Here is a 13,038-nt window from a genome sequence, read left to right as displayed (position 1 = left end):
AAAAAGAGAGAAAATAAAAAGGTTGAATTAAAGAGAGGAGATGAAGATAAAGTGTTTAATGAAAGAGTTAAGAAGAATTGTATAATTAAAAATAAAAAATATAAAAAGACATGTGGCACATTGAGTTGAAGAAGATGATAGGGAAGTATAATAGAATGATGACATATATCTTTTTTGGTTATCTTTTTTAAATACTAAGTATAGATTTATTTCATCAAATAAATACAAAAAAAAAAGAAAGAAGCCAAATACTGGCCAAACAAGCTAAAATAGTTTCTACTTCTAAGAATCACTTTTAATTTTATTAGACAAAACAATTCTGTTTCTTACAAGTGTTTCTCTAGAAATAGTTTCTGGAAAACTACTTCTAGGAAATATAAGTTATTTTCCAAAAGCTTGGCCAAACATAGCCTTAATTGTCAATCAAATCGTTTCAAGAGTACGCAAATGATCCTTCATTTTCAAGACATTCAATCCATAGAAAGCTTTCTACGTTCGTAATGCACCATCACCTTTCCTTTCACACTCCATACTACATCATTCTGTTCTGTTTCAGGAAACGGCGAAATCAACTCCAACTCAAAGTTCCTCAGTAGATAGCTCCATACAGCCTTAACCATCAAATACGCAAAAGGTTGTCCAAGGCAGCTATGCTTACCTCCTCCAAATGACAAGAAAGAAAACGGGCCTGCTAATCGATCCTCGTTCCTTTCGTGGTTAAATCTTTCAGGATCATAATCATTTGGTCTCTTGTAAATACAAGGAAGCCGATTTGAAAAGAACGGTGAGGCTGCAATTATATGGCCTTTAGGGATGTCGTACTTTGTACCATCTCGACGAGTAGTCACAGTAAAATCAGTGTGACATTGGCGTAGTAAAAATGAATTCGGAGGGTGAAGCCTTAGACTTTCCTTGATGTTTCGATACAACAATTGCATTTCCAACAAAACATCATAATTAACTTTGTTTCCATGTTTTTTAATCAATGTTTTCTGCTCTTCTTTACAACGTAACCAATGTTGCTTATAATGAAGGAGCGAAACTCCTGTCCATATAGATGTAGCAGCACCGGTATGTTGACCGCCATAGAGCGCAGTAACGAGCAAGCCAGTGACCTCTCCCACACTCGTGGCTCGGCCATCTTTGTACTTTGAGTCAATGAGGCATTGTAACATGTCATCCTTGATTTTGTTAGATGATTTTCGAGATGCTATGATGTTTGAGAAAACCTCGTCGAGCTTCTTTCGAGCTTTGTCACGGCGATTGTGAGGTGGGATAGGCAAATAAGGGAATAGGGTAGTAAAAGGTACCATTGCAACATTGATTTCTTTAATTAGGGCAATTATATCCCTGGAGAGACTGTCACGAATATCTTTACCTAGAAAACATCTACTAGCCATTAAAATGATGATGTTTTCCATTTCTTGTTTCAAATCTACTTCTCCTTTCTCTTCCCACTTGGAAAAATAGTCCTGTAATTAAAGTATTTGATCAATAATTAACATCACAAAGAATTACTACGTATTAATCATTCGACAAGAACTAAAATAAAATTATAGATTTAAGTATATTTATGCTTAGGTTAATTAACATAACTATTAAAGTGCTAATACCCCCTCAATTCTGTTTTATTTTTTCTTCCAATATACGTGTATAGATCTTTAAATTATATAACACTTACAAGAAACTAAGCACAAGATTTTGAAATAAAGAAAGAAAATTTGAAAAATACCACCATCTATTGTTGTCATTTTGTACATTATCACCTTTAGTTTTTTTTTTTTTTTTTTTTTTTGGTTGTGAAAACTACTACCATTTTTTCCCGACTCCCCTATATGATGTCACGGTGGATTCCACTACTAATTCTTCCTCTCTTTTCCCTTGATTCCCACCTACATTCTTCCTTCTTCTTCCTCTTTGTCTAATTTTAATATCAATTTGCAAATCAATTAGGCGTTATTTAGGGTTTTTATTCGCTAATTTATTCTTCAAGCCGAACAACAATGCAAAATCGAGGTTATAATTGGTTAATTAGGATGACTATGGAGGAAGAAAGTTGAAATTCGAAATAGATGGTGTTGGTTTCAAATTATCCAATAAAGAATGAGAATTAAACATCACTTCTCTTTAAAAGTTTCACAAAAGTAGTTAAACCTTCAAAATCATCGAGGTGATTACAAGATATTATAGACAATTACTTAATTACTTTTACCCCAAATGTTAGCACTCCGTATATTACTATAATAGCAATACGATGGACTTTGAAACATCATGCAACTACTTATCACCCAAGGGGCATAACCCGGATTTCTTGATGACTAATTCGTATTAATACATAATTCAAACATTATCAATCTATATGTTAAATTATATTAATCTATATACTACCTCTGGTCGAATTTACTCGCAACAAAGGAATATTTTATGTCTCACAAATAATACCCCTTTATTGGGAGTAAATTGGACTGGAGGTAGTATTTGGATTTGTTTCAAACATCTATGTTCAAAATATTAGTTTCCCTACTATTTTTAACAATATAAAATGAAATTATTATCGGATTTAAAGATCTTTAAAGAGTGGAGAGAGTATGATTTGTAATGATTGGATTTAAAGAACTTTAAAGAATGGAGAGAGTATGATTTAATGATCTATATGCTTCATGTTTTAATCCAAACTCGATTTAAATGCAAGCTTTAAAATAGTCAATTGTTTTTACTAATAAATAAAGTAAAATCTACAAAATCAAGCTCGAATTCATGTTAGAATGCGATTAATACTTATTTTATATACATAGTGGTAGATCCAAGAATTTAGAAACGGTCATCAATAATCGATCCAATACCCTAAATAGAAAATTTATTTCGTACTAAATATTAAATTAAGATTACTTTGACTCTACACGTTTTGTAAGTAATTAATCTTACGAATGATCCATAATTCAAGTTCATCAGATGATTAATTTCGATTTAAGTAAATTAAAAAATGCAAAGAAAAGACGGTTGAAATATATAAATCTTGTTAGGTTTGCTCGTTTATTTTAATTACGTACTACCAAAGTACCAATACTTTTCCGTATTGGTAGGGATGATTCTAATGTAGTCTTATAAATACGAGCTTAACAAAAGTAATAAAAGTTGCGAAGGATAGAATGTAGCAAACCTGTACTTCCTCAAGCATAGCATCAGCATACCCTCTAAGATTATCAATACGGAGCGCATCCTCAAAGAAGTGAAACTGCTCTTGGCGCACAGAATACTCTGCGTCGTAGAACACCCCAGGTCCGAATATAGGCACGGTGAATCGATACACCTCTCGCTGACTGAGCTCACTCTCACCAGCCTTAAAGAAATGAGCAGATACATCGGGTTCGAGTAGGAAGGTGATATTCTTGTAGACTGCATTCATTGTGAATACACTTCCTAGGGTTTGATACTCCTCATTGAGCATCTCGATGGGGTTCGATAGGAAACGAACCACCCCGCCGATTAGTGGTAGCCGCCCTTTCACCACTGGTGGTAGGAGTTTGCTACCCCTAAAGAGAGTTTTGAGTGCCCATTTTATCACAATAGTTGTAACAATAAAAAGCACTACGTTGAGCAATAGTTGCAGCTTGTTGTTCATTATATCCATCATCATCATTTTTTTTTGCTATCTAATTCGTAGTAATTGATAAGTGCATAGTACTATATATATTCCTCTAATGCATTACGTACAAAATTGATAAAAAGATATAAATAAATAGATAAAAGTTACTACTAGTGTTGTTCATAACGTGCGCGTTTTTTCCTTAGGAATATAGCATAATATACATTTGCTAATTAATTTTATTCCATTCGTAGAGTTGAGACAATATATAGAACAAATAATTTGCAAAAGTCAAACGTGCTTAAGTTGTTATTTATGAAGAGGTACCACTTTAATTTAGCCTTTAACTCACATGCAATAATCTTCATCCATATAAACGTTAGAAGCCCTGAGATATTGCGTTTATTCACATGGGAAATGTTTAATTCACATGCCCATGTGGCAATTTGACAAAATCTCACAAATACAGGTTTTGACTTTTGAATAAGTACCCATCTATCTTCTATATCATAAATCACTGCTCTCGATAATATCACAAATTCTTAAATGCTATTGGGTATATGGTGTGCCCAACCATTACACGGGTTATTCATTATTCTTATAGGTTTAACTAGTTTTGTGTCCCGTGCGATTCTCCGGATTGTTAATTGGATTTTAAAATAAATTTTTAATCTATATATTAAATTTTAAAATATATCATTGATACAAATTAATTAGGAATTAATGTGCTTTTGTGACGATTTGTTATCTAGTAGGAATGTAATGACTAATAATAATATTGGTGGAATGTTCGATTTAAACATTAAAAAAATAATAAAAAAAAAACTAGCAAAAAATAAATTAAATGTAATAAATTTTCAAAGCCTGATGGGTTGACTCGAACCCAAAACTTTGGGCAAGGATTGAACATTTCTTGACTCGTAACCCAAAGTGACCCAATCTGAGTTGACTCATGACCCTACCCGAATTGATAGGTGTACATAGTAATAAAATTCTATTAGATTGTAAAGTATATTATTTTTACCGATTAGTATATTTAAAAAATATATGTTTTACGCTTTGAACTACTTCCTTCACTCCCAAAAATATTATGATACTAGGTTAGTTCCCGTGCCTTGCACGAAAATTTTCAATAATCATTTTAAAACTATCGTTATAATTTATAATCAAACAAAATAAAATCTAAAAATATAGTTGACAAATTTTGATCAAAATAAGGGATTACAGGTATAAAATGTGTAAAAAGTTATCAAACTTATGTTAAGAATGTCTTTTTTATAGCTATAAAAATATTTTGTGTTAAGGATATGTCAATTTTTTTTTATTTTTTTTTATTTTAAGTAATTATATTGTATAAATTTAGAGAGCTATATTTGTATAAGATTTGTTTCTTAAAAAATAAAAATAAAAATAAAAAGCTAAGGACACACCAGGAGATGACACGTGTCATTGCTGGTGTGTCTTTTAGTATATATTATTGATAGAAAATAAATTTGTATGATAATTTTTTAGAATTATAATATAATGTTATAATGGTATTTTTATCGAAAACAAAACTATAACTATCAATTTTATCCTAAAAGTCTATCCAAATAGAATTCTAAAATAATTTTTTTACCTTATGTAGTCTATTTAAATCTAATCAACGTGGCGCGACACTTAGCGAAACGTTAAAATGCAAAGTGTCGCTGTCTCGTTACATTGCCGCTAAAAGTTTAGCTTTATATATTAGTTATATATGATTTGTTTGGTGTTACAAGTTATTTTGTCATTGTTGCAAGGGTTACACTGTCAGTATTATAAGGGTTACTCGGTCAGTTTTATAAGGGTTATTCGATCAATGTTATAAGTTTTTTTTGTTTTTTTTTTTTAAACAAATGGTCACATGATGTGTACATCCATACATAAGACTCGCATATAAACCCTAATTATTCAATTCTTTTGTTCATTAATTTAATATATCTAAAAGAAGAGGTAAGAAGTTGGTAATTAATAATCAACCTCAATATCATTGACAAAGTTTATAACTAGAGTTAATCTTTCCATTCGACTCATATAATAATATAATGTTACTGTAAAGGATTATCTAAGTAGTTATTAGAGAATTCTCCGTTAAAAAAAAAAAAAAAAAAAAAAAAAAAAAAAAAAAAAAAAAAAGATTATCTAAGTAGTTATTAGAGAATTCTCCGTTTTTCTATTTAAGAGGGTGGCCTAAGCGCGCGATGCACGCAGAGGGGCTAGCTCTTGCGGACAAGTTGTATTGGCGTGTATGTGTTTAAACCTTTGGTTTAGTGATATTTTTAATATGTATTATTTGGTTTATGTGTCTATGTGGTGGCTTTGTCAAAGGGATTAAAAGCCACCAAAATTTTTAATGAGGATTATTTTTTTAAAACTTTTGAAAGTTTGACAATTTTATTCAAAATTATTATTAAATATTATTTAATTAATTTGCATCCCTTCATATCATATTATTATCCCTTATATCTGAAGGGGGAAATTCTTAGTTTTCTAAATTTGTTTTGCATGTTTCAATAATACTTAGGCCCTGTTCAATATAAGTAAAAATAATTTAAGTTTTGTAAATCTAATTTAGTTTAGCAAAAATAAATTCAATTCAATAAAATTAATTTCAGCACAGTAAAATAATTTTAGTTCAAACGAAAATTAGTAACACTGAAGAAGAAATATAATAGAGAATCAGTAAAAATAATTTTATTTCAGCAAATTTCACTTCAGTAAAAATATTTTATGAGTTCGGTAAAAATAATTTGAGTTCAGCAGAAATAATTTCAGTTTAGTAAAATTAATTTCAGTTCAGCAAAACTAAGGTGAAGTAAACAGGAGTTTAATATAATATTTCTAGCGTGGTTTTCATCAGATGAATTTTTTGTGAACTTAGGTCATACGGTGTAAAATGTGAAATGTTGCAGCTATAAACTTATTAAAGTAAGTTCTTTAATGTTCTATGACCATCTAACATCTATATCTAATAATAAAGCATTAACTACTTAGTTATATTTTTCCTCTTAAATTCCTTCATTTTCTCTCTCGTAATTAATACTAGCTATTTTTTTCTTTCTATAATCGATTTTCCTTGATTTTAGGATTTATAAGCTCTTTGTACCTCTTGATACATCTGCTTAAATATTACTATTTAATATGAATCTCATTCACAATTCCATAACGTTGTTTATATGCCATCAAACAATGTAAATTTTACAAGCTAATAAACCTTAACAATAGTTACAGTTAAAGGACAAGAAGATTTGTTAAGCCCTATTGTATTTAGCGTTGTATTTAGTTAATGGGCCAATTAATAAGGCCTAATCTCTACTATTAGGGTGTGTAAATATATTGTGCATAAGCTAATATAACACAGAAAAACATTTTCTTTAAATTATTCTCTCTAATTTGATATAGTATCGGAGCCAAAATCAATCTAAACCCTAACTAAAAACTCTAAAAAAAAAATTCTTTAATCTCTATACTCTTTTCTCTCTATTGAATAATCGCTAATGGCGGACAAGTCAAAGATCGATCCTTCATCCCCCTTTTACCTAGGTTTGGGTGATCAATCCGGAAACCTAATTTCTCATGTCATCTTGAAGGGCGACAATTATTTGGCGTGGTCTCATGCGATTACACTATCCTTTAAATCCATAATAAAATTCGGCTTCGTTGATGGCACAATCTCCAAGCCAAGTGAGAAGAAAAAACTCCTTGATTGAGAAACCGTAAACTCTATGTTGGTGTCGTGGGTCTTGAGGTCCATTGATCCCAAACTTGCTACATCTATACCCCTATTTTGAGGAAGCTAAAAAGCTTTGGGATTATTTGGAGAAGAGGTTCTGTGAGGCTAATGGACCTCGTCTTCAACAACTGAGGGTAACGATCACCGGCTGCAAACAATCTAAGAACATGAGCGTTGAGGAGTATTACACCAAGCTTATGGGACTCTTTGATGATCTGACTTGCCTCAAACCCCCTCACAGTTGTGAGTGTGGTAAATGTGAGTGCGATGTGGTTGGGAAATACGCACAAGATAAGGAGGAGGAACAATTGCATCAATTATTAATTGGGATTGATGATGATCGATATGCTCTTGTGAGGACAAATTTATTGTCTCAACAACCACCTACGACGCTTGAGCGTGCTGATTAGGCGTTTCTCTAGGAGGAGCGCACTCGTGGAATGGTTCAGGCACAAAAAGAAAGGGAGGAAACTCATGTTTTTGCTCTGCCTCCTGACCAAAGGTCGTTTCAATCGCCCAATTGCATTGATAAGTCTAAACTCTACTGCTCCCACTGCAAATGCTCGGGTAACGACACCATGGGTTTTTTTTATGCTTCACGGCTACCCTTACTGGTGGCTAGAAAAATATAGGAAGAAGGGGGCTGCCTCTTTTTCGGGACAGAACACGTATAGCAGCAGGTCCTCTGCCACTTGCTTTGTTGCGGCTGCCACTTGCTTTGCCACGAACAAACCCACGGTACGGGCTAATGCAGTGAGGATCTCTCTTGATGATACTCCTATTTTACCTTCGCAAGATACCCTCTCTGCTTTATCTGCCTTGCAACGTGATCATGTGCGCGCCTTAATGACTATGATTAATAATCAACAACAAGACAAGATGAGTGGTGAGTATTTTTCTTTGTCTTGGATTATCGACACCAGCGCTTCTCACCACGTTACGGTGACGAGTCATGCTTGTTAGATACACATAACATACAACCATGCCTAGTTGGACTCCCTAATGGTGCACAAGCTCTTGCTACAAAGGAGGGGCGCGTGTATTTGGCCGACAACATTATTCTTGATCATGTTCTTTTTGTTCCTAAATTGACTTGCAATTTAATATCGGTTTCTAAAATGATTGATGATTCTCGATGTTTTGTCCAATTCACTGATTCTTTATGTGCTATACATGACAACCACTCGGGGAGCCTGATCGGAGCCGATGAACGAATAGATGGACTTTACTATTTCTGATGAATCGCTAGTGTATGTGCGGTGACTAAGCCAGAGATTTCTGCATTTGAGTTATGGCATCGGTGTCTGGGGCATCCGTCGCATCCAATTGTCAAGTTAGTTCCTGCTATTAGTGCTAGTTCTAGTAGCAAATTTTTAAATAAAGCATGTGAAGTTTGTCCGCAAGCTAAACAATCTAGGGATAGTTTTCCCAATAGTGATAGTAGGGCTAGTCGTATTTTGAGATGATACACTGTGATTTATGGGGGTCTTATAAGACGCCGTCTACTTGTGGTGCTCATTATTTTTTGACAATTGTTGATAATTTTTCTCGAGCTGTTTGGGTTTATTTATTGAATAACAAAGCTGAAGTTTACTATTCTTTTTGCTCTTTCTTTATTATGGTTAAATGTCATTTTGATGTCACTGTGAAATGTGTGAGGAGTGACAATGGTACCGAATTCAAACACATGATCCCGTATTTTAATGACAATGGCATTCTTTTTCAAATTTCTTGTGTTGGTACACCTCAACAAAATGGGCGGGTAGAGCGTAAACATCAAAATATATTAAATGTGAGTCGTGCATTGATGTTTTAAGGCAATTTGCCGATTACCTATTGGGGTGAATGTGTGCTTAGGGCAGTTTATTTAATAAATCGCACTCCCTCTCGTTTACTTGCCAATAAATCTCCTTATGAACTTCTCTTTGGAAAACAACCTAATTATGATGAATTGTGTGTCTTTGGATGTTTATGTTTTGCTCATAACAAAAAAGCAAAGGGTGATAAGGTTTCCCCTAGAAGTCGAAAAAGTGTGTTTGTGGGTTACCCTCATGGCAAAAAGGGTTGGAAGTTGTATAATTTGGACACCAGTGACATCTTTGTTTCTCGTGATGTAATACTTCATGAAAATACTTTTCCCTTTATGTCTAATGTGGGAGATACCACTGTGGGTGATCATGGGGTGTCCAATGCCAATGTTGGGGTAGATAATGATTTTTTGGATGACTTGGAGTATGTTTTGGAGGTTGGTGAAGCTTCCCTTGACTCTAACACATCGAATGACACCATCGATAGCACCCCAACGGTGCCCACTACTGCTGCCCGTATTGCTCCATCTGTTGGCAGCCTAGACCGCAGCCCTCTTGTGGCAGCCAGTGCTGCTCGCAGCCTGAGTACGGAGCACACTACTACTTCCACAAACAGCAGCTCGGACAACACTATTGTGGCTGATCCGGGCCCTTCTTCTTCTTCTTCTTCTTCTTCTTCTTCTTCTTCTTCTTCTTCTTCTTCTTCTTCTTCTTCTTCTAATGACTTGGGACGTGGTTATTGTGAACGACATCCATCGGGTTGGCACTGTGATTACGTCGCACATACTATTTCTCTCCAAAGTCCATCTATCTCTCAGAGTTCACCGCCTTCATCAAGTTCCTAAGGTACTCCTTATTCTTTAGCACATTTTGTGAATTGTGATAAATTTTCTATGTGCCACTGTGTATTTATTGCTGCAGTTGATACGGCCCTTAAGCCACGAAATTTCAAAGAGGCAATGCAAGATGAGGGGTGGCGTGAAGCAATGTAGAAAGAAATTCGTGCCTTAGAAGATAATCACACTTAGGTCATGGAAACATTGCCTCCGAGGAAGAAAGCTCTTAGGTGCAGATGGGTTTATAAGGTCAAGCATAATTCTGATGGCACAGTTGAAAGGTTAAAGTCACGCCTTGTCATATTTGGCTGTCATTAGGTCGAGGGTATTGATTATAATTAAACATTCGCTCTCGTAGCGAAAATGTTCTCTGTTCGTGCTTTTTTAGCAGTTGCAGCTGCGAGGAATTGAGAATTGCATCAAATGGATGTTCATAATGCCTTCTTACACAGTGATCTAGATAAGGAAGTTTATATGAAGCCTCCTCTAGGTTTTCATGGTTACCAATCCAGCATGGTTTGTAGCCTAAAGAAGTCTTTATATGGTCTTCATCAGGCCCCTCGTTGTTAGTTTGCCAAACTTGTTGGCTCTCTGAAAAGGTACGGCTTTACTCAATCGTACTCTGATTACTCGCTGTTTACTCTGAGCCAAGGGTCTGTTCGACTCATTGTTCTTGTGTATGTTGATGATTTGATAATTTCTGGGAATGATACCTCTGCGATTTCTATTTTTAAAGCATACTTGAGCAATTGTTTTCATATAAAAGATTTAAGAGTTGTGAAGTACTTTCTTGGCATTGAGGTTGCTAGAAGTCCGGAAAGCATATTTTTATGTCAATGGAAGTACACTCTAGATATTATTGCTGAATAAGGTTTTTTAGGGGCACACCCAACTGGAGTTCCAATTGAGCATTTTCAAAATTGGAAACTCCATTTATTGATGACCTAGAGAGCTATAGGTGCCTTGTGGAATGCTTGATTTATTTTTCATTCACTCGACCGCATTTAGATTACTCTACTGTCCATATTTTGTCTCAATTTATGCATCACCCTCGGCAGGATCATTGGGATGCAGCTCTTCATGTCGTTCGTTACTTGAAGGGTTGTCCGGGGCAAGGGATTCTCTTTCGTTCAGATTGTGACTTACACTTGACAAGTTGGTGTGACTCATATTGGGCTAGTTGTCCCCTGACGCGGAGGTCGCTCACTGGTTGGGTGGTATTCCTTGGTGATTCTCCTTTTTCGTGGAAAATAAAGAAACAACATATCGTTGCTAAGTCTTCTTCGGAGGTGAAGTATCGATCGGTGTCCCATGTAACTGATGAATTAAAATGGTTGAAGGCACTACTCAAAAGTTTGGAAGTTTTTCATCCACGTGCGATGAGTCTATTTTGTGATAATCAATCAGCATTATATATTTCCCAGAATCCGGTTTTCCACGAACGCACTAAACATATTGAGGTTGATTGTCACTATGTTTGCGATGCTATTCAAGATGGCACCATTAGTACTTCTCATGTAGGAACCTCGGAACAACTAGTAGATATTTTTACTAAGACTCTAGGAAAGCAACAATTCTCATATCTTCTAGGCAAGTTGGGCATTTTGTGACTTGCATGCTCCAAGTTAAGGAGGCGTGTTAAACCCTATTGTATTTAGCATTGTATTTAGTTAATGGGCCAATTAATATGGCCTAATCTCTACTATTAGGGTGTGTAAATATATTGTGCATAAGCTAATACAACACAGAAAAACATTCTCTCTAAATTATTCTCTCTAATTTTACAAGATTGTAAATAAGAAGAGCAACCACAAAGGAATATACAGTCTCTTGGTAATAAAAGCAGTTTGTTCATACATACATTTTTTTAATAATAATAATAATAATAATTAATAATATCATATGAAGTATAAAGATGAATTAAAAATAAAAAAAGTCATTACAAGTTTTTTTTTGTTAAAAAAATAATTTGAATTAAATGATGATATGTTTAATGAAAAAAAAACATTAAATATATTATTGAGGTTAATATTAATGAGGGTATAAATGTATATACACATATTGTTGTATACATTTTTAAGGGCATAATTGGTAGCACACTATTGGTATAGTAAGAGTTATCTTATATGTTAGTGGACCAACTCAACCAAAAACTTAAGCTGATGGTTGAGTCCCAAGAATATGTTTTATACTCTATCAAACCCCCTCACTTCATATCTAGCGTTTAATATTTCACTTGAAAGTGGGGGTGGATGAGATTCGGACTTGTGACCTTTATGTCATGCTGGCTCTGATTCCTTGTTAGTGGACCAACTCAGTCAAAAGATTAAGCTAATGGTTGAGCCTCAAGAATATGTTTTATAATATATCATTATACTTTTTATAAGGTAGGGATTACTCACTTTTTTTTTTCTTTCATAAATTTTCTAAATTCTACTTTTATTTTTATTCCTTACTAAATTAATTTACTCATTTTTTTTTATCATCCACGATCCTACTTTGTTAATTCAAATTTATTAATATGTCTAGCTAATATTACATAATCTATTACTGATGGTCCATTTTCAAAGTATGCACATGCACTGATGTCCCAATTTCTACTTTTCTTTAATTTACATAGATACATTAACTGAGTAGAATTTAGGGGTAGAGTAAGGAATTATAAAAAAGGATAAAACAGAGAAATCCCTTTGTCCTAAATGATACAACAATAAAAAATGACTCCTTAATGAAAATTTGTGAAAAAAAATCCTTTTAAGTGCTCGACTTTGTGAGAAAAGTTCTTTTATGAACAAGGTGGTACAAAAGGTCCTTTTATCGTGTTTGGGTTTTGGGGAGGTCCTTTGACCAAACTCCGACGTTGATCAATTTTTTCCGGCCAAAAATAGTCACGAACACATCATGTGACCACTTAAATGAGCTTTTTTTCCCTTTTCCCTCGGTTTCCTTGTTTCTCCCTTAACTTATTTTTCCCCTCCCTTATTTCCCTTCAAACTCTCCTCTAAGATAACTAGTAGCTACTCATTAATGGCGAATTGGCGATTCACTGTAGAA

General features: G+C 34.1%; 1 protein-coding gene across 1 annotated transcript; it reads right to left on the bottom strand.

Annotated features, from left to right (window-relative positions):
- Positions 1 to 249: 249 nt before the first annotated feature.
- Positions 250 to 3,637, bottom strand: LOC145634994 (obtusifoliol 14-alpha demethylase-like). The gene is made up of 2 exons (XM_081686310.1): positions 3,161 to 3,637; positions 250 to 1,472 (listed from the first exon to the last, which is right to left on the bottom strand). The coding sequence occupies exons 1-2, from the start codon at positions 3,635 to 3,637 to the stop codon at positions 471 to 473; spliced, it is 1,479 nt and encodes a 492-aa protein (XP_081542436.1). The 3' UTR covers positions 250 to 470.
- Between the last annotated feature and the right edge of the window lie 9,401 nt (positions 3,638 to 13,038).

This window comes from Chenopodium album, chromosome 6, assembly GCF_948465745.1.
Source record: "Chenopodium album chromosome 6, dcCheAlbu1.1, whole genome shotgun sequence".
Classification (NCBI taxonomy): domain Eukaryota; kingdom Viridiplantae; phylum Streptophyta; class Magnoliopsida; order Caryophyllales; family Amaranthaceae; genus Chenopodium; species Chenopodium album.
This window is presented reverse-complemented; position numbering and strand designations above follow the sequence as displayed.